A 22,879-nucleotide genomic window follows, 5' to 3' on the forward strand; every position below is an offset into this window, starting at 1 on the left:
ATTTATACCATATTCCCTACAAACAGACTTCTACTTTTACAGAAAAATGTGAAATAGAATAAGTGTAGCACTATGTACGCTTACCATAGCGCTATGTACCGTAAAAATGGTACATAGTTCACATTGTTTGCATGAGTATGGAGATACCAAAGATGTTCATGTTGATTCAGTATCAGTTTATAACACTTCATGAATCTGAGTTGCTATTAAGTCACCTTTGTTGTGTGACATTCTAAATATTTACTGTAAAATCTGCTACCAACATATGTGTTCTGAACTTGTTGCACTATTTTTCCACTATTTTATTTTTCCACTTTTTTGTAAGATGTTGTGGGCATTATTTCATTCATCCTAAAAGCATTGAGTGAAATCATGTCAAAAAGTGTGTGAGACCTCATTTCTACTCGCCCCACACCCCTCACTAATTTACATTTCGAATTAAAATTGTTTAGAGTAGTAGTGGGCGGCAGTGGGCAGCAGTTGCTCAATGGTAGAGCGGGGGGTAGAGCAGATCATCCAATGTTCCAAGATAGTTGGTTCGATTCCTTCTCCCACCAAAAAACACCTGGAGTGTGAGCTGACGGTGGGAGGTGTCAGCTCACCTCCGGAGCACTACCAAGGCGCCCCTGTTCAATTCAATTGACTGAAACATGGTAAAATAATCTCTGACAATTATTCAATATATTAAACTAGCGGGAACCTGTGAAAATTCGAAGGATAAAACAATAATATCAGACTTCATACCAAACAAATGTATTGGTATTATAAACCAAACACACCCAACATAGTCAAAAATCAACGTGGTGACGTAATGACTTTGTGTTGGCAAATCATGGATTGCGCTGGGCGGGCATTGCAAAGCCGTAGATGAATGTTAGTCAGCTAACTGGAGAAAGACAACTAACTAATCATGAGGTTGGGAAAGGAGCGAACGTTAAAGGAAAAGGCACCCGTCAATAGAGCAAGTGGAAAAGAAATTTTAGAGAAGTGATTTTTCTGTTTGCTGACTACATGAACAGAACTGTATGTAGTCAGTTTAGTCAGATGCCCGAGGACCATTTTGGATACTACATCGATTGTCCCATTCCAAACAGAAACCATAGCTGGACAGACTGTTTGTGCTAGCCAGATAGTTTTACTCAGAAATTGTTGCCGTTTTCTGTGTCGTTCCTGCTGTTTGGACTCTGCTCAAAAACATGAAACTTGCTTAACTGAAGTCCATGTATAGTTATTTCTTCTCCTTACATCGCAGATGCCTTACGCCATATTGTTCACGTGATTCCTTCTCCGGCAGATGCGCCGTGATTGGTTGGGCACCGTGATTGATTGGGCACTTGATTGACAGGTAGTGGGTGGAGTTGGTGACAGCATGACAGCGTGAGACTTTTTAAAGTTAGCTCATTCACATATATACTGTACGTGGGGATTTTAAGTGACATTTTGTAATGTAAATTGCTTTAGCTTCTTTTTTATAACATGTCTACATTTTCAGTATGGTATCAGATGATGGAATCTGAGGTGTGAATTGAATAGCCTATATTTAAAAAAAAAGATTACATTTCAGGCTCTGGAGAGAGCAGGTGAGGATTTCCTGTTGTGAACATGTGCCTTAGTACCGAGTTAAAGGTTAGTTTAATTTTAGAATAGTTTTTTGTCCCTTTCTTGTTTTGCTTGTGTTGTTCAGGCATTGACAATCAATGTAGATAAAATACACCTTTTGGAATTCCAAATGTCGCTGAATCTATCTTGTGATCAACTGTCTTGAGACTTGAGCCAAATTATCTTCCAAATTAGTAATTTAACCAGCTAATTAACTAAGTTAAAATAAGTAGCACATGCTTTGTGTTCATCAGAGCAGAGAAGATCTTGAAATTGTGCTTATACCATTAAATCACCCTTTTATGTGTCTGTGTGCCATAACCTATTTATGGAGTTAAATACAGTTATTGTTCCTGTAATTTTACTTAATTTGCTATTTTTAATTATAACAACAATGTGACTATTGATATTAATCAGTCAGGAACTATTGAGTTGTTCCTGACCTCCGAATCAGTGTGAATAAAAAGAAACTCATGAAAACGCTGTCTTCTATTTCAATTTTATTGGCTTGTTTAATCTGACACAAAAAATGATTGTCTAGGTCAGCCCACAGATTATCACCAGCAGAGGCTAAATGGTTAACCCAACCTCCATTTGTCACTTGTTTTTCCTTTGTCCTTCAGTTATTAGACACTCCCTAATTTTATAGTCATCTGTGGGAGGTCATATAAAAACTGGACAGAATTACATTTACAAGCGCCTTCATAACTGATCTGTAAAATTAGATTTCTAATTGGCTTCATCAGTTCTGAAGTCTCTTGAAAACATCTGCCATGACCTATTTCCACGATTTCAACAGAAAAGAGATTGAGAAGACATAATCAGTTCTGTCGATTATTCCGTATCGGATCTTCTTTTTTAAATTTTGAATCTCATGGTTAATGTACAACACATAAGGAAAACAGTTCGCTCTCAAATGCGCAAGTGACGTCTCTAGGCATACTCTGTAAGGCTATTTTATTGCTGCTGAACATTGATACCTACTTGATCCCCTCAGCCAAAATACACAATCCAGTCTGTTTTTATCAGGATCTAAACAAAGCCATCAGCCATCGCAAAGTCATAGCAGTTCTTATCACTGAGTGCATTAGAGATGTGCAGACACTTCAGGACCCATTCCTCTGGGAGATTTATTGAAAAGGACGGAAAACTAATGGATAGTTTGGGAGTTCTGATAGTCGGAGGTGTATGTTCCTTTATCTCCCTTAGATAAAACAGAAGACAGCTATGGCCCCACAAATAAACCCATGTCCATTTTAGTGTGGGAATTTATAAATGACATTAATTATTTTATTATTTTAGGCCAGAGTGTTGGTCACACATACCATCCATCGGTCCACCATTTCAATTGTGAACGGAACATCCTTATCGAGACAAAAATATTTGTTATTGAGAGTTTATATTATTCATTGTCCTCCAAGTTTAGTATTAAGCACAGCCTTACTCACTTGTTGCCAGTTCCCTCACTCTCATTTATGCACATGAAGCTGCAAACCAACTGCTTACAACATGTTTGTGCACATATGTTGATGTTTCACACATTACCTTTTCATACTGAACTCAATATTCCCATCAGAAAAAATTGTGTGAGCCTGATTCTTGATGAATTTATGAAGGACTTCACTTGGTCAAAATTCTAATCTGTCCATTTCTGGGACTTTCATTCAGGTAAAAGCTAAAATGATTGTGGTGATGGCCATGCAGTTTGTTCTGAGTATCAGGTAAGAGAGAGTGGTGGTGTGGTTCAGGGGAGGGGGGTCAGGTCAAGAGAGAGTGTTGATTGTAACAAGTGTTTTGTGTTGAGCTGTTTTCACTCTCTTGTTTTCCATCAGTTGTTTAATAGCACTGAAAGGAATCCATTTACTGGAAACAAGAAAGATGTGTGTTATGAGCTGGGAAGCTTGCGTAGACCCATTGTTGTGCCTGTGTTGAAATAAAGTTTTGTTTTTAATAAAGGCTGTTAGCATTTCGACATCAAAGTTTCCTATCTGAGAGAACTCACTGCAGCAGCAGAGAAAGCTGTCACTTTTTTTTTTTTCTTTAAGGGCTAAGCTGTAAGTAGAGATCATTGAATCCTGCCATTGTAGCCATGTTAGCACAAAAACCTCAGCTTTTTCTGCATTGGCTGTACATCGAAGCCCTAACTAACTTAGAAGTTCTTTTTTATCCAATGTGTCCAGGATCTACACATTCACACATAGTGAAAGCAGTGTGTTTGGTAGCATAGGAGCACCTTAAATCCTCCACAGGATACATTTAAGAAGAGTGCTAGATAGAGGTCAATTTTCAAAGGCCAATTCATCATCACTGTCACACACATAAAATGTAGGATATAAAATTGAAATGCAAGTTCCTTCAAGGTGCAGCCACACACTTCAACGCAATGTCTAAAAAGATCTGATCCATTATTTTATTAGTCCTCCCTTTATTTGTCATCATTGCTGTACACTTCTTGCTTTTATTTTTTCCCCACTTTTGTGACTGTTGATTAGTTTCACCCGGTAGACTTCCCTTCCATGAGTATTCAGTTGTTCTGTTCCCATCTTAGTTCATGCCAGTTCATGTTGTACTTTGTGTGTCAAGCATCTAATCCTTTCCATTTCTCCCTCTGTGATCTGCATTTGGGTCCAGTACCAATGGATTCCCTATTTGTCTGTGCCCGAATACTTTCAGACACAGGAAAAGGGCAAAATTTCTCATCAACAAGCATGAAATTAGTTCTATGCTCATATATCGTTAAAACAATTACTGCTCATCCATTTATTTATTTCAAAAGTATAGATGGCAGTGGAATGTGCATGTCATCCACATACTGACTATGCACCAAGGCAGCTGTCTTTTCCAATTTTGTCTTAGATGTGAGGTTTCACAAACATATAATCTCCACAACTGATGTAATAATTTCTTTTATATAAGTTTCATACCAGTTTAACACCAGTCAACTTTTCAAGCTCACTGACTGGAATATATGGACAGCCATATCAAAACCAGCACATAGCACTAGATTGTTCTCAGTGGTCTCTGCTTATTTTTCATAAAGAACATTCTAAAGAATATATTTTTATATCAAGCACAGAATTTCCATCACCCAGATTTCTATCAGCTGTTCATACTGTGAAGTGCAATAATCTTTTTTGCTTGTGTCCTTGTGTCTTTGACGCACATTTTCTACAGGGACGCACAATCGTCAGACAGCATACATCCCTGGGACGCAAGCTTTAAATGCACTTCCATTCAACAAAAATGATCACAGTTTATCCATTTCTCCACTTAAATTTTGAACCCAGAAATTACCATTGTGTTTAATCTTGCACAAGTTTCTCGTCACGAGACTCATCTGCGTGATTCCGTCCGATTAAAATCGACCAGGGGCGGCACAGTGGCACCAATGGCTCCACTATTCCAAAGACACTGGGTAAAAATGACATCCATGGGTGGTACAACACACTTTGATGACAAAGCTTTTGGGTGATATACTATACTACCTTGCTGAATTATCTTATAAATCAAACAAAAATAAAATTTCAATAAGGTGGGAGCATGATGTTATATAAATTGATTGCTCATTCAAGGTCAGGAAAACTTACTGGAATTGATAGAAAATTCATTCTGCTCTTTACCAGAAAATTCAGAAGGAGAATATCAGAAAATCTTCATAAGACTAAGTCCAGTACCGAATGACTCAAAGCAATACCGAAAGACTCAAGGGAAATAGCATCCTAGAACTTTTGATGTGGTAAAGTGAAAGCCCAGACGTGAACCCACTGAGATGCTGTGGCAGGGCAGGTAAACCCTTAAAAATGACTGGACTAAAGCAGTACTACCAAGAGTAGTGGGCCACAGACACGTCAAAGAGTACAGTAATCTCAAGTTATTAGAAGAACCATTCGGTTGTGATGTGAGTAATGTGATTAGTTTGGAGGATTTCTAATTTCTATAGAACATATGTTTTGCTTTGCTTTTCGTCATCTCAATAAAAACCAATGTCAACGGAAATATACCACGTAATAACTAAATCCTCACTATATTTCAATTCATTCAAAGATGATTGCTGGGATCAGAAGCTCCTCTTCCTCTTCTACTCTGTGTATCCACTTTTCCTCCCCTTTTCCTATTGTTCCTGCATGTCTCCCGAGCCTGGCTGGCAGGTCTGCTGATTCAGCTGGTTCCTGCCTCCTCCTCTCCACATCGCCTGCTGCCAATCACCTAATCAGATTCACCAGGTCTCCACAGTACTCAAATCCTGGCTCTTCAACCAGTATTCATCAAATTGCCCATTGTACACCACAGAAGTGACTTAGACTTCTGCTACAGTTTGATAGTGATTTTTGTATGCATGCTGTTTGATCTGGATCCTCATCTTTTCTGCCTCAGGTCCATTTATCTCCCTCCTGTTCCAGTTGCTAGGTTCCTTTCCTTTTTTTTTTTTTTTTGAAAGATTTTTACCTGGCTATCCTTGGTCTCTGTCCAGTCTGAGCAGCTTCAATGTTTTTGATTCATTTGTACTTTCCTGACAACCCCCCTTTTCTTTTTTGTTAAATGTTTTATCATTATACCTAAACATAAATTCATACAGCAAGGTAAAAAAGATCACTGATTTAGAAGTAGTCTGTTAGAAAGGTGTCTTGTAAGCACCTATTTTCACGTATGACATCTGCAACTAATACCTGAGGCTTCTTTACGGGATGGCGGTAGACACATTTAAATATTATGATTGGTGGAGTACCACAAGACATCTTAAAAAAAATAATGTCTCTATTTTAGTTCACTTAAAATTTGAGAGAAACAGAATTTTTATTCCTTAAATCCTTCAATTTAATATCCCTTGAATAACATAAGCATGAGTAACAGTCCCAGAATTCTTAATTTTTTTGTTGTAACATTGGCTGTCTTAACTGTTGCCATTTTTTCCTTTTATGTGCAAAAACAATAACTGTTGGAGGCAAATTAACCCACCACCACTGGCGAGTCTGTTTCAAGTTCCGTAATGAGTTCAGGTTCACAGGTTCATACCCTGTAGCAACTACATGGTCAGCTAAGGATTTTTATCTGATTGAATCCCATATATCGAACTGTGATGTGCTTTTCTCTGCAGAGACAAAGCAGAGCACAATTTTCAGTCTCGGAAAGTCATTTTTTAAGCTACCTCTAAATCTCTAAATCTGTTTGAACGTGAAATCTGTCTATCCATCTTCTCATTGTTTTCCATGCAGATGAGATAGAACCTCCATTTGTAAATGGAGTTGTAGGTTGTCGTTCCACAGCTGTCGTAAAATACTGCTTAACAGGACTTTTCCAGTCACAGAACAAATGTCTGATTCTATCTGCAACACTTTAAACATCCTTACCACGAGTGACAGCAGTACACAAGCTCAGATGAGGCATTAGACAGATGTATAGTTGAAGCAACATTTGACTTTCTGCATGAACTAGCTTTTCAGACCTCAGTTCACTTGTGATGTGTAGCTTCTTTAGATATTTTGACTTTGTCACTAAGTTGCTAATGCCATTCTGTGGCTCAGGCCTCATGCTGCCAAATCATCTAGTCTGAGAGCATGATCCCTGATCAAGGGAAGCCCCCGAAGCATCCCTACAGCAAAACCCACCAGCACCCTTTTCCCATCGTTGTCTGTTTATCATTACCAGTGTTCTCTCCCCCTAGTTACATCTTATTGAAATTCAACATTGTGAGTGCCTCATTTAAATTTCTATGAACTGCACTCCCATTTGAGTTCGAGAAGTTCAACAATACAACCACAGGTTTGTGAAATTCAATACTTTTTTTTTCAAGCGAGTCCATTGTTCGAAGACTGAGGATGTGCAGTTCTGAACTCAAATCACTTTGCTGGAACAAATATTTATAAAACAGTTTGCACTTTCCCTCCCTCAAGACATTGACAAGGCTTGTAAAGAACAAAAGTGAGGCATTATTTAACCTCAACTTCAAATTCTGTGGTAGAGAGATCTGTTTTTTCAGTTACTTTTATTCATCTATGTCCATTACTTTGGGGAGTATTGAAGGCGTAGTTGAGAGGTTGGATCCTCTGTCATTGTTGAATTAGATGACAGTTAGCTTATATAATGTAATGCAAAAAAATAAAATAAATTTAAATACTCAACAGCACTGTCTCTCCAGAAATCATGACCAGTTACTTGAGGTGACCAACAAACCTCAATGTGATCACTTTTATATACAGTATGTATTATATTCTGTCAATAACCCTGGTTGGCAGTTATGGTATTACGAAATGGTTTTGATATCGACTGTGCCTAAATCAGACTGAATTGCAATAGGTGTATTATGATCAACTTATGATTTCTTTGCTCATGAAATTTTCGGGGGTGGTGGTTACATTCTCTTTGGGTTCTCTGACTTCCTCACACCTCCAAAAATATGCAATTTACGTGAGTTGATCATTCTGAATTGACCGGAGGTGCGCGTGCGTAAGTGGTTATTCGTCTTTTGTGTGGCTCCACGATAGGCTGTAGCGTAACCCATCACCTACAAAGTGGAAAAAGCGGCTGTAGAAGGTGCAGTCATCTCATGTGTAAGACAATGGATGGATGGGTGGAATCCTCAGGTTAATTTGTCAAATTCTTTGCTTCTTTTGCTGTAAATGTCTCTTGAGAAAGAAACCATGTCTTCCCATTGACACTGTCATGACTTCTGTCAATACTTAAAAAAAAAAAAATTTCCTTCATAGTTTCCCCTGCAATAATATCACCTGTCATTTCAGAGCTTTGTCCACCTCCAGGCACTAAATCAAGCTCTTCACAGCTGTTTCCTTAGTCACCTGCAGCCCATGTTCCAATCAATCTCCATACTACATATACTCTGCTCAGCTCTCAGTTCCCTGCCAGATTGTTAAAGTATATCCAACTTTCCAACATTCCTGTTTGCTGCCTGACTTCTTTGAATTGATCCCTGGACTCACCCTTTTGCCTGGTCTTTGTCAGATTTGTTTGCCTATTTAGACTGATTACCTGGTATTCTGAACTCTGCTTTGAATTAAATATGACCTTCATTTCTGCATCGGCCTACTCTAATGTTTGCTTTAGGGTTCCATCTACCATTTATGTGAAGTTTGACATACCTACATTGAATGGACAATTGAAAAAAGACAACAGAGAGACAAAGACTATTTTCCTGTTATTAAAAATACTCATTCATCCCCACTCTCTATTCTCCTCTTCTATCTAATGCTCTCTATAAATAATACATGCAAAGTTCAGTCAAGGTGAATATGATGCTTCAGCTGTTTTCAGCTGTGAATTTACAAGATGAAAAAGGCTAACCCTTTGATATGCCATGATAAAGAAGTCAGTCTCAAGTTATTCAATAGCCATGCCAAAAAAGGAGACTGAATGTCAAGTAAATTATAAAACACTAGTATCCAAAATTCAAAAATAAGACAGCATTAAAAATAAGGGCCAATACTAACAACTGAAAATACCGTCAGTCGCTAGATTTAAAAATATTTCAAGTTCTTTCAATTGTCAGTGATACTTATTTTTGTTGCTTCTAGATGAAAAATTAAAAAGCAGTGTTTAATATCATTAGCTATAGCAGTAAGAAGCTTTGTAATTATTCAGTCCTCAAATAGTTTCTTTGACTTTTTTTGTATAACAGTCACAAAAAAATTCCTAAGTATTTCCAAGTACAAAATGTGGCATTTTCAGTCTATTCAACTTACAACTAAATAAAATTAAAATCACAGAAAACATAAAATACAATTGCTGGACCCTATCCCTGCTGAAGTTGGTCATGTGTCAGCATGACACGTGATCTATTTCTTTAAGTATGTTACAATTCACACCTAATTTAGAGTCATGAAAGTTTTTTGAACTGTGGCAGGAAGACAGGTTACCTGAATTAGATTCAGTGAAGCAAACTCTTTGGAGTTTGTGTTTAATTGTGGGACTAAATATAAACCCATGCTTTTGAGGTCTTGATGATTGATTGATTTTAGTGAAAGCAGAAGTCTTTTACATTTTACTGATATGTTCTGTATCAATATGACGTTTTTTCCCTCCAATTTCCCCTTCATATTTTCAAAAAAACTCAATCCATGGAGGATTATGCTTCATCTAAAATGAATTTGCTGTTGTAAATCAGTCATTTCAATGGGAAGGTATTGGCACAGTGCTGCTTAGCAAAGTTATTCAGATAACCCCACACATCTGCTTCTTGGAACATCTTTTATATTCATTTTCCACCTAATATTTCTGTTAGATTAGCATAATGCATATGAATTTAGATACATATATTCTGTATAGGCTTTTTAGGGGCCTAATTGTGACTCCACTTCAACCCCATCCTCACAGTCTTTCTGCTCTTTCCACTCTTTCCCTGTGTACACTCTGTTCTGACAGGTCTGTTTCAGAATAGCAGTTGATCAAAGGCAGAAATGAAACAAGCATTCTCACTAGACAAGAGCTCTGGAATCAGGAAATGCCTCATAAGGGAATTTCTCTCAGGTTGGAATACAATCCATTGGTTTCACCTTACAGTTTGTTCCCCACTGGGTCAAATACACAGTAAACAAAGTAGACTATTTTAACAGGTCTCTGTAGAGGATGCTGTTCTAAAGTGGAGAACATTATTAGCATTTGTATTTTTCTTTTGCAGTGCACCAGTAAGAGGTCCCTTTCCTCCACTACTTTGAGACATTTTAAGTCAAGTGAAAGAGCATTGATTCTAGGAAACACATCATTAATTATCAAACAAAATAGTATGTAGTCATAGACATGCAATGGAAGCAACCTGGAGAAAAGCTTGTCACAGAAACAATTATGGAGAAAATGTATTGCAAAAGAAGTTTTTATTAGAGGCTTTTTTTCTTTTCTTTTTTTAGCTGTTAGGTTTTATCTCTTGCGGCATTTTATAGTGAGTCAGTCAAACCTTCAGACTGTTCTAGTAAAGCTGAGGAGCAGTTATTTACTACTTTAACAGCAACAGAATTATTTACAGATTTTGACAAAGCACCATTGTATCAGATGGATTCCATTGCAGCTTCCTCGCCAAAGACAATATTTGCGCATTATATTAACCGCTTTGATAAAAACGAGAAGTAGATTTGGTGAAGCAACGTGAGACTGAGACTTTATTTATTTGGCCCAGGAATAACATATATTAGATGATTCATTCCTTCATTTCATGGAGTGACAAATCACTTTTGTAGGCAGTATGATTTTGACCTTCGCAAAACCAGGTACACCGTGGAAATCTGAAGGTCATTGACATCTGCCGCAGAACTCAAAACGCCTCTGGTAAAGGCATCAAAGGACAGGATCTTCTCCTGTTCCCGTTGCTTTCAAAATCTTTGCTTTTACAACAGTTTGGAGAACCTTCTATCAGCAGTTTTACCTCACTGATATTAATAGAGGTTAAGTTGTTGAATAATCACAGTACAATATTGTGACTTTTGTCTGTAATGTAATAACTCATTTAGTTGTTTTGTTTTCATCAGACCTTAAATCCTATTAGAAATCATTAGATCTGTTAAATCTCGATGGGTTCGACATTTGCAGTCGGCTGTATGGTCAGTGATGTACACCCAGGTAGATGCTGCCAGCATCTGAACTACTTCCTTCAGTAAAAGTGAACTAATTCAAAGGGTTTCCCAATATAAATCAGGGGAGAATGCATTAAGGAGACCATTCAGCACACAGAAGACTTTATCAAGCAAAAATTTAAAAAGATTCCTTTTGTTTATCTTAATATTAGTATTAATTGAAGCTAGAGGAGCTTTTCAGTAATGAGATAAGCTTTTGTCTCTGATTCCCACGATTTTAACAGTGGCACTCCAGGCTGATTATTTCCAGTAGCCACAGGAGTTCTTTATAATTACTTCCGTCCCTGGTTACAAACTACATAACTGCGTGTCCCAATTCCATCTTCAAGTCTGTAATGGAAAAATAGAATCCCTGAATCTGACCAGGATTGTAACATTTTGAATTTAGGCGAGGTGGAGCCCCATGCTGCCTGAAGGGGATATCTGACAGAAGTGCTGCAATGAAAACTAACTTCGATGTGATGATATTCTCATTGGATTAAGGGTCTGACTGAGAATCTCTTGCCTTGTGGCTCCCATGAGATTAGCCGTCAGCTTTTATGACTACCTTGATCAGTTCCCTGGAGGGAGGAACAAGTTCAAAATGAGATCTCAGTTGTGTAATCAATGTAAGGAGCTTTGTGAGGAGATTTGTCAAATGCTTTCAAGGTTGCTTTGATGGCTAGGATACAATTTAGCTTTACAAATATAATGCTGATCAAATTCACATTAAAACAAAATCACAGCATCTGTTTGTCACTTTATTGTGAATGCTTTCTGTCAACTGGTTGCCCAAGGCATTCTTTGTTAAGTGAATGGAGGATAAGAGTATTTCTTTTTTTTCTTTTTTTTAAAGAAGAAGCTTCAGTTATATAATATCTAAAAGGAGCGGCTTCTCTCAGCCTCAGATCAATAGTCAACTTTGAAATATTCTCACCTTGATCTTAATCTGTCTGACTTGGTGTACTAGATTCAGACGGCCCAAGAGAGATATGTGTGGAGGCGAATAACAAGCCACAATTCTTTATTTCAAATTTTAATGAGACAGCATTTGTGCACATTTGCAGGGATTCACTGGATTGTAATGCCACGTTGCATAATTTATATTATATGGCAAGGACAAGGGAAACATCCTGAAAGCTTTACAGTGTTTACAAAAAGCAGGGAGGAAATTAAATCATATGTGTGTCACATCAAATGCTTGTGTGAGAAATAAGTTGTATGAAAGACTTTTATGAAGCCCCCCATCCTGTATTTATGTTGAACCTTTTGTCTTGGTTCAGAATATTTAAGATAAACTATACAACACTATGATGCACATGATTTGATGAATCTTTTCTTGATTGTCATTGAAAAAAACTTGCTATTTCTCCTGGTTTCAGTTTTCAAAGGTCCAGGAGGTACAATTGCTGCTATACCATCACTGTGGCATCTTTAATTCTTTTCTGTTCGCTAATGACATAAATCATTTATGATAATTCAGCAACAATGAGCTGATTAAATGTGTGATTGGAGTCCTTAAAGCATGTTGATCCTCTTTCATTTCCAAAACCAATGCTAATATCGCTATGTTAATTTTGAAGCCAAACTAATATTTATTTAATTATTTATTTACTTTCAGACATGTTATTACAACAGACTTCATACCATCATTTTGACAACATCAACATCTGAAAAAAATGGCTGACGGGTAGAAGCCATTTGGTTTTTGAAATTCCCGTTCCCCAGAATTAACAAACACCTCTCTCATTACAACATGTTGTCAACCATTTCAGATATTAAAATTCTTCAACCAGTTCATACAGTGAATTTTGACACTCATTATGGGACGTTGTTGTCTCAATCGTTCATTCCCTTGTCAGTGTAGTCATAACATCATTACATCAATGTTCTGCAATTCCAGATATTAGCCTTTGTCACATAGATAATGGAGAGAATAACTATGTGTACATTCTTTTTTAGGAACAGCAATGTTTATTAACATCAAAACAAGAAGTTGACCTTGCCAGTGTTCTCAACAAGAATATAATGATCCTTTTAACCTCCCTTAGCAGACATACAGTATTTATCCAAGAATTATTTATCCAAGTGTCTGTGAATATGTCACAGACACTTAAACAGTTACACATCACACATTATATTGTCAACAGATATCAACATACTCTTCAAAGTCTGAAACTAAATATTATCCCTTCAAGCATAAATCCATGTCTTTGTTTTCATTAATCCATGTCTCTGACACTGTGATGATGTTGAATGGTTTTTCAACTGTTCTATGTAATCCTTAATGTGTCCACATTGGTATAGAGGCTCCTACTAATCAAGTGATTCTGTTATACTAAACTTTGGTGTTATAACAACTCTTGTCCATCCTGTGATTGCAGAACTTGTCAGGGTCAATAATTCCATTTAAGTCAGTCACGGCATAATCCACAAACATATCAGACATGACTATTTTTTGCTGTGTTGTAGTTAGAGGTTATACTTATGGCTACCTTATTGATCATATTTCGGCAGCTCCTTGGCACTCCTGATCATCATTGTTTTCATCTGCCAGCGAAAGCACCTCTGTTTTGATGAAGATCCTGCAGTTGTTCATCCAGGTAATGCCAATCAACGCATTCTTCTTCAGTTGACGAGCCTTTGTGGTAACATAAGTATTCTTTTTAGGGAGATTCTCGTTGATGTAGCCATTTTTTTCCTTTCATTTTGAAGCCTTGTTTCAGAAGAGCAATCTTGTGCTCACAGTTGTCGAATTTTATTAACACTGCAGGTGGTGTCCTACCCCTGGATGGCAGTGAATAACAGCTTTGGATGTGCTTCGGATTTAAGGTTATTTCCAGATCTCTGAGCTGAGAAATCACCCGTTGCTCCACTGTGTCAGTATCAGCGTTGTGCTCGGTGGACTCTCCACTTCCCCTGGCTACAGCCTTTACATGTACATGTGGCTTAATTTTGATGCCAATGATGATCACATCATTAATGTGAGTGTTCTGTTCCAAAACCATCCACTCTGTTCCAAGGCAACAATGCATTGGTCCTACTCTTACATACCTTTCCGAAATTGCTTCACTTCCTCCAAGACCTTCCTCATTCTTTGACTTCTCTGTTATCTTAACTATAGATATCTAATCAAACTTCTCCCCTTTTTCTTTTCCTTTTTTCATTATAGAATCAAACTCATCTGCTTTTCCTTTTCCTCTTGTCAGCTTAACAAATAAAAATTGGATTGGATTGGATTTTAGAGAGACTTAAAGAAGGAGAACAGAAGACAGAAGGAATGTGTCTGCTCTCGATGAAAGCCAGAAGTATCTTATCATGTTTCGTTATTTTCTCTTTTAAGTGTTCACAACATGGTGTTCTTTGACATCCTTGAAGAAGTTGTGGAGCTTGGAGAGCAGTGCAACAGCACAAGATTCCTTTACTGTGTAAGTCTTTATGTTACCCTTTGAAGCAGAAGAACATCATTTTGACAGGGATACACAATCTGTTGACAACACAAGTCTAAGTCCTACGAGACATCTCAAACGGCAGAAGTCATTGTTTCTTTTTGGTATGAAAGAAACGAGAATGGGGATTCTAGAAAGTTAACAAACTTTGTCTTTCACCAGTGAACTGCAGTCAAAAAGGGCAAATCAGTTTGACTGTGGTGTAAATCTGTTGTACAGAGTCAATACCAGTCAATTTCATGAGGCTTGGCAAATGTGCATGTATTCATTAAAGTCTATCTTCAACCTTCACCAGCTCATTCACAACAAACTCAACTCTTCATATCATTACAAAGTGTCCCTGTGACTACCACATCCTTTAGCCCATCACTTGTAACCTTTAGAGGTGCTGTCTGACTTTGCTGTTATATGCAATACCATAAAAAATTGCTAATCAACACCTAAGCCATGGACACATAACTATTTCAAATCAAATATTTCAATCAAAGGTTTCTCTTTCATTCTTCCATCTTAACTTATTCTTCATCATCACTACCGGTGTCTAGGCTCCCAAGGTGAACTGTGCCTATCAGAAAGAGAAGGACTGAAAGTGAGCTGCTTCATAACATGACCTAAAGGCCAAAGTCCTTTACAACTCTTCATAAATAACGTAATGTTCAATTCTATCTTTTAAAAAAAAATTTTTCTCATATTAAGCTCGGCTGTTCCAGTTGCATCTGAGAGTTGATATCCAGTAATAATGCTTCATGCCACAACACAATTATTAAAAAAAAACCTGAAATACAGACATAATTGCAGTTATCTTCAATGAAATACTGAAATTCAATAAATCAACCTAAAATCAACCTAGCTAAAAACTTTTTTTTTCTGTTGTAACATTTTTACATTTTTTTTCAATGTCAAATAGAAAATCAAATGTAAACAGAGTGAAAGCCAAAACTGCCCCTTTGGTAAATCCCTTGTGCAATATACTTGCTAATTCTTTAACATAAGATTTACACAGACAATATTAGACTCACTGAAAAGATTACAGATTTTCATAACACAGGACAAACCACAAACCATGAAGGCCATATTATTATTCCACTAAATAATATCTGGGCGCCACGGTGGCACAGTGGGTAGCGCTGTCGGCGCACAACAAGGTGGGTCTGGGTTTAAGTCCCGCTCTGTGTGGAGTTTGAATAAAAACAAAGGTTTGGTACAAGAAAGCATTTGCATTATGCTTGGTACAGTGGAAAAGCTAAATTCCCCCCTTATAGCATTTCAAAGTGAGAGAAACATTTTCAAATCGACTCCAGACTTTCAGAAAAGTTGTTTGTCAACAGTTTTCTTGGTGTGAACTGAAGATTGAAATAGTGAAGAAAAGACGTGCCAGTAAATAAAGTCAGACTTTACTTTGGACATTTCCATAACAAAGCTCAGTGCATGGCTCCTCGTACTGCAGTGCATTGAGATGAAAAAAACAAAAACATAATTTATTACTTACAAGGATTTCAACTAAACTCTTTGACCAAAATGATTAAAACGAATAAGAATGAAGGTATTCATAGTTGACTCATTCATACTGAAATACACATATCACATAAAGACTTGGGAATGCCAGACACAGATTGTATTCACTGACTGTGGCACACATGTTAGCACAGTCTCTAATTTTATATGACAATCTGTTTTCAAGGGTGGAACGGTAGCGCTGTTAACTCACAGCAAGATTCTAGGTCTGATTCCTCTCCGAGCAGAGTTTTTGTGCTTTTCCCATGTTTGCATGGGTTTTCTTAGGGTTCTCAGTTTTGCTCCTACCTCCAAAAACATTGACTTCAGGTGAATTAGTCAGACCAAATTGTCAGTATGAGTGTGTGTGTTTGTCTTTCATGTGGCCTCATGATGAGCTGGTGTCTTATAAAGAGTATACCCCATCTCTGAGATCTGCAAGGATAAGCAGCTGAAGATGAGCGATTGTTTTGTCTACAAGAAAATAGATGGATGGAACCTGTTTTATTTATATTCAGCATGTCATTTAATATTTACATGCTGATTGGTTGTTTGAAGTGAGTCTATGCCAAGAGCACTGATCAAATGGGATTTGAATAAGTTTGTGTTACTCTCTGTCAGTTGTCTCAATTCTCATACAAGCAAACCTCCTGGCCATTTCTGTGCAAAACAATCTCTATGTATCATTGTGCTCTCAGGGATGAACCTGTTGGTTCAGGAGAGCTCTTGATTTTAATCCAGCACTGCTAGTCAGGATGCTTTTACTCCACAACAGTCATCAACAATGTGATATTGATTAAGACAGAAAGAGTGGTTCGGTTGTGTTACAAGAGGTAGCTTTGAATTTTTAATGGGATATTGTCCACAGGATATCAAGTCATGCTAAGTGGCTAAGAAAATCATTTCTCCGATGTAAATATTCAATGCCATTTGATTGAATATGAATTTCTGGTAGAAACTATCCCAGCTCACTGTCTGCCTGCTTTGAGCAGACTTTTTCAAACACATCAGAAGCTCGCTGCAGCACTCATGTTTGATTTAGGCTTCAATGGCGCAACTGTGTAGTGAAATTGCAAATACATTTACCCCGACCCTGAAATGAAATGTTAATGTTACAGAATGTACCCCTGTACTCTTTGGGTTTATATGTTCTTACCATCACAGGGCCCCAGGAAAGACCAGGGTCCTGGATTTCGGCCCTGAAAGCCCCATAAATAATACAGCAGCAACTGAGATCCTGCTCATTAAGGTAAGCCTTTTATTGATTTCTCAATGTTTGAAAAAAATCATTTCCTGTCTGGTGAGTCTTAATGACTCAAAATTTCCACACATTTTAAATGATAGCTTAATGTTTAATTATTTAGTCCTCAAGAGAATCCTGCTGTATTCAGTAACAACACATCAAATTTAGTTTTATAGCTGACAATTACACAAAAACCATATAAGCACTTAAGATGAGAAGAAATAATTTATTCAAATAAAACTGCTCTGTACTGAACACAGTATCCAATCAATTGTTAAAATGTCTTGGGACATTGCAATTTTCATCTCAGAAATAAAGATACCAGACTAAGCCAGTTGGATTCCCAAGTGAAAAAACAAAACAATTAAATTGTTTATTTCTTGAGTTACAAAAAAAAAGGCTTTGATGAGAATACAGTCCCAGCTGCCATGAGCTCTTAAACATATCTTAGACTGGCTGTAAAAATAAAATAAATAACGTCTGATCAGTGAGACACTACAGGGAAAATTTAAGACACACGTCAAAGACAACTAACGTGAGAAGATCTGACTGCTTCAGTAAACTAAAGCAGGCGCAGGATGAGCATGGTGTCTTGCTGTCATGTTTAAATTCAAACCGTTATTGAACTCAAAGTAAATCCAATTTAAACACTATGTGGTGGAGGATTTAAGTAACTTGAAGCTGACAGGGCTATATATGATTGATGGAAATTCAAAATCAACATTTAAGAGCTGCAAAAATTTGCAGACAATATCAATCTTCTGTCATTATAAAATAAAATCTATTTCCTCCACAAAAACTAATTATATGCAATCTGGGGCACAACAAACCTAATGTACTGAAGTTAAACAAACACTCTGTGGCACTCATTGTATTTTGAGGTTTTTCAATCCTCCTGGTATTTCCTGTTATCTTTCTTTTCCTCATAGAGTATTTGATTAGTGCAAACAGAGATAACTGATTGATCATAAAACCTTACAAGTTTTATCAGTTGCGATGAGCTAATGGATTTTAAGTGTGCTCTGAGCTGGTAGTCAGTCTGTACCTCTCTGTTAACAAAAATTGTGTCTTAATTCACTTTAGAAAATTTAATAATTGTCCGATTATCTGCTAAGTTTTGCTGCTCCACTCTAGAACACACAGATGAAGGTCAAATATAAATACTGTAGGTCCAATTCTCCGTTTGAGTCACAGAGTCCAAGCTTAGCCACAACGTTGGGAACTGGCTTAAACAAAAGACTTAGCCCACAATGCTGCTGCTGGCCTAGATAGACTCACCAAAAATACAATAGGGTGGCTCTGCATAATTTAAAGCATATTTATGCATTGTCCAAAATTAAAGGAGAGCTTATCAGCCTCTTTTCAGATTACTGTTATGTCTGTGGTGGACATGGGGAAGTCAAATCAATATTTAACTAAATGAACATTATAGCTGTTGTTATACACATCCTGAAACTGCTGCAGTGAGAGACAGACCCTTAGGAGTATTTGCTTATTCTAAGCCAAACTACACCTAAAACATCCTTATACGAACTCAACATGTTTTATTGAAAACTAATCTTCAGCTTTAACTCCCTTGTGCGATTTCACTTCAAAGCATTGTGCTATTGATTGTTACAGTGCCCAAGCTTTCCCAGAAGCCAAATACCAAACGTATTCCGAGGTGAAACGTATTATGTTTGAGATTTCCATTCTTGTTTCAAAAGTCATTTCCATTTCCAGTTAAGCAACAACTCATAAGCCATCTTAGCTATGCAAGGATGTCAAATCCTCACACTTGGTGTTCTGGTTACATCCCCTTTGAACGAATGTCCTTTCAAGTGAAATTAATCAATCTCTTTATCACTTTGGCTGTGTCATTACCCAACCACAGAGTGAGAAATGAAAGTGCTAATCACACAGCAAGTGGGGCTTTTGTGTGGGAAGGCCAAGTTTTCCTCCTCAAGCTGCTTTGGAAATGCAGTTTCAATTGAATTTGTAAAATGAGTGAAAAATGAATCTGGAGCTTGCTGCCGATTCCCTTTTCTAGAATCGCAGAGTAGACATGAACCTTTGATGCAGCTTTAAACTGATTTAATCGCACATCTGAGAAATGTGTAAAAATATTATTGCATGTACAGTATCTTACAAATGGTATTTCAGTTGTAAGAAATTATTAAGTCAATACATTCAGACTCAATACTGCTTAATGTAATGCATGCAGCATACTGTTCACTGACTGAGGCCACAAGTCCTCACACCAAGGCATGATTATTTTGTGTGCACCAGTGTCTCATTATCTCTGTTATATTACAACAGCATACACATCATTTTGGAACTTGTCACCAAGGGGTTGGAAGAAAAGCCTGTCAGAAAGAAGGTATTATTATACTGAAATCCCAAGGGCAGGGGTCCAACAGCTTCACATTGGCCAAGTCAAGCCGGGGGGTGTGGGGTTTATACAGCCAAAACACTATATTTCCATGACCATAAAATGGGCTGCATTGAAATTGTTCTTTGTTGAGGAAAGCCATAGCTTTTGATTCAAAAGTGTCTAAGCTACGTTGCGTTTTGCAGGCAACAGAGTTTTGGAGAATGGTCAGATTTATTCACTTGAATGAAAAGAAAAATAAATATATTTGATAGAGTATAGAAGTCATTGAAGAGCAAATAAGTGTAGTTGTGTATGAGTGGCATCTGACGGTTACGGTCCAGACAGGAAAAAAAACATTTGAACTCTATGACTTAATCTGAATAGTGAAATAAAAGGTCAATGTTTATAATATGTGTAGCACAGAAGAAGAATTAGACATGCTACCTGTTTTCCATGAGAAATGATGGTCCTGAGCAGACACAATGTCTGACTGGACTGAAAAAGAACAGAGAGACAAGAGGAAGAAGAGGCTGAGGTAGTTCCCCACTCGCCATGTCCATGCAATGACCCTAAAGTCATCTTTTAGAGTCATAGTCCAGCCCATTGCTTCCTCTCTTACTCCTGTGGGAAGAACATGAAATTCATCAGTATCTCACTCACAGACCTCAGAAGAAAAGTGGGCTGGAAGAAACAGAGGAAGAGATTGCAATAGGTCTTTTTAAATGGGGGAAGTGCAGCAAGTCTCAGACACTCTGAGGCAGCTGCACTGAAAAATACTCCAGTGAAACCTCCAGCTCAGAAATACGACATTCTGTGTCACCTTCTGAAGTTCATGACACTCTCTCACATGTGAATCATATAGGTTCATTATTTTAAATTCTGCATATGAGGGTGAGAACACACTCGCTTCTCCTCCTACATGGACCAAATATAATCAATCGAAGAGGCTTGAGCATTGCAGCCTCCCATGGTAGTAGGAAGTGGAAAATGTATATTGAATGAAAGGGATTTTAAGCCTGGAATAGTACATGGTATTAGTACCTTTTTATTACGGCTCATTTATGCTCATCTCTTGCTGCTGTGATTCATGTCCTGGGAGTGTTAGGGATTAGTCCTGGATTCACTAATTGTGTTGTTCCAACAACAGATTTAATGAATAAGGGACTGATTCTGTAACACCTGGTGCTCTGAGAAAATGACATTATGGTTTTCGTGACTATGGTGCTTTGCTGGCGATGCACCAGGGGTGTACCTCGCCTTTCACCCATGGCCGGCTGGAATAATCTCCAATGTCACTCACAACTCACAAGGCAGGAAACCGGCTAGGATTATGGTCATCTTGTCCTCAAGAAGATGAAGGGATTAATAGATGTCTATGGTGATTGACATTCCAAAAACATATCTTGAGTATTTTCATATTTTTTGCTATCATCCCATAGTACACTAAATGCAAGGTTTTTTTTATTTGTTTTAGTTTTGTTTGTTTTTTACTGAAATTTAAAGAACTATTTGCTTCACAACAAAACTTGTAATTGTTGTACTTGGCAATTTGGAATAAACCAAAAAACCTGAAGTACACAGTAGAAACAAAGTTAAGAAGTGTATCATGATGATATGAAAGATTAATTTTTAATCTAATTCATGTTTGCAGAACACTGCAACACAGTGGGTTTGCATTTAACTAAGCTAAGTATCATAAAGAGTATCTGATGGTAGATTAACAAACCAGCAGGCATGGAGATTTAGGATTATTTCAGCATGGTTTGCCTCATAAAACAGTAGGTGCTAGATTATTTGTGCTTGAATTAATTCAGGGAAATTAGATTGGTTTTGTACTTTGTTTCAGCTGTGTGGTAGCAGAATTTTTAAAATAAGAAAGACTCACAGGGGAGAGATGGCTCGATGCCCAGAAGTAAGCTGTCAGATGCCCAGCTTTAAATGGACTGTCCACTTTTCCTCTGAGTTTGATTATTTCATAATCATCTAAAATGTTTTGGTCTTTTTATGTCAGAAGGTCTTAAACTCAAATACAAATCCAGGGTGTAGCAGTTCAACAGCTCTGAACGGTGATAATCTCTCAGACATAATTTCAAGACAGAGTTAATTGTTCTGTTATTTGAAGATCTACCTTATATGGAATGTGTACAATTCTTATCTATCAAAGCTGTCTTTGTTTCACATTTTTGTGCCAAGGGGATTTATTCTATTTGGATGAATGAGCGCTGGTCTGACACTTGCACAACCATGTGCCAATTAGAAACCTCTGCTTCCTGATTACTAGCCAACTTCTCCTGCTGCACTGGTCTGGAATCCATACCTGACTGCACTCAGATTACATCCTCCCTCCAGCCAGTTTAATTTGACTATTCATGGGAAAAATGGAACTCTCTATAGGCTGACAGAATATGTCACAACCAATTGCAAAACTTAGTCTTGAAGAAAAAAAAAAAAACTACAGCGACAAAATGAAAAGAAATAGAGTTGAATATGTTTGTATTTTGAAGCCATTTTAATTTACCACAATGTTAGAGAGACATCTTGCGCTCATCCAGCCTGTGTCTGCCAGTACAGAAGGAATACTTGCTATCCTGAAAATCTTTTTAAAGGAAAAGCCCTGAAGCTGCTAAATATCTGGGTCAAAGAAATCACGCCAGACTCTCAGTGGTCTCTGAAAACCTGACAAACTGCAGTGTGACTCAGATGCTCTTGTGCATCCTATTAGATACCCCACAATCTGAAGGAATGCAATGTGCTTCTTTTACCTATAGTCTTTGATCAGGACTCACTTACTGGATTCAGACAATAAATACCCTGCAGCCATCATAAGGGAACAGACCAGCAACACTCCACAGCTTTCTCTTCACAGGTGGTCACAATAATTAATGTTTGATTTGGTCTTTTCAAATGAATGGCAAAGGCTAATTTGATATGCCCAGGTTCTGAACAGTCACCATGTGATTGCCAACATCTCTTTAATCAAGCCAAACAGTCAGTTTTGTCTGGAGCAGAAACAAAGGCATCGTACTATGTTAACTAGATATGCCACCCTCCTACTTAGATTTCCTCACAATCGTGTTACCAGCCAGCTCATTCTTCCCTCATATTCTCAGCTTAAATTCCTGTCATTATCCTTAGCTCATCCTTGTGTTCTACATCCAGTGTATTCAGGTTAACACAGCTGCAAGTA

At 37.5% G+C, this 22,879-nt stretch overlaps 1 protein-coding gene across 1 annotated transcript in view; it reads right to left on the minus strand.

Moving 5' to 3' along the window:
* Positions 1-22,879, minus strand: part of thsd7ba (thrombospondin, type I, domain containing 7Ba) — a 178,544-nt gene that overhangs the window by 104,067 nt on the left and 51,598 nt on the right. Inside the window, exon 3 of the mRNA XM_068330228.1 lies at positions 20,137-20,313. Coding sequence (XP_068186329.1) covers positions 20,137-20,296 — 160 coding nt within the window. The 5' untranslated portion in view covers positions 20,297-20,313. The remainder of the gene's footprint in view (positions 1-20,136; positions 20,314-22,879) is intronic.

Source organism: Antennarius striatus, chromosome 12 (genome assembly GCF_040054535.1).
Source record: "Antennarius striatus isolate MH-2024 chromosome 12, ASM4005453v1, whole genome shotgun sequence".
NCBI lineage: Eukaryota > Metazoa > Chordata > Actinopteri > Lophiiformes > Antennariidae > Antennarius > Antennarius striatus.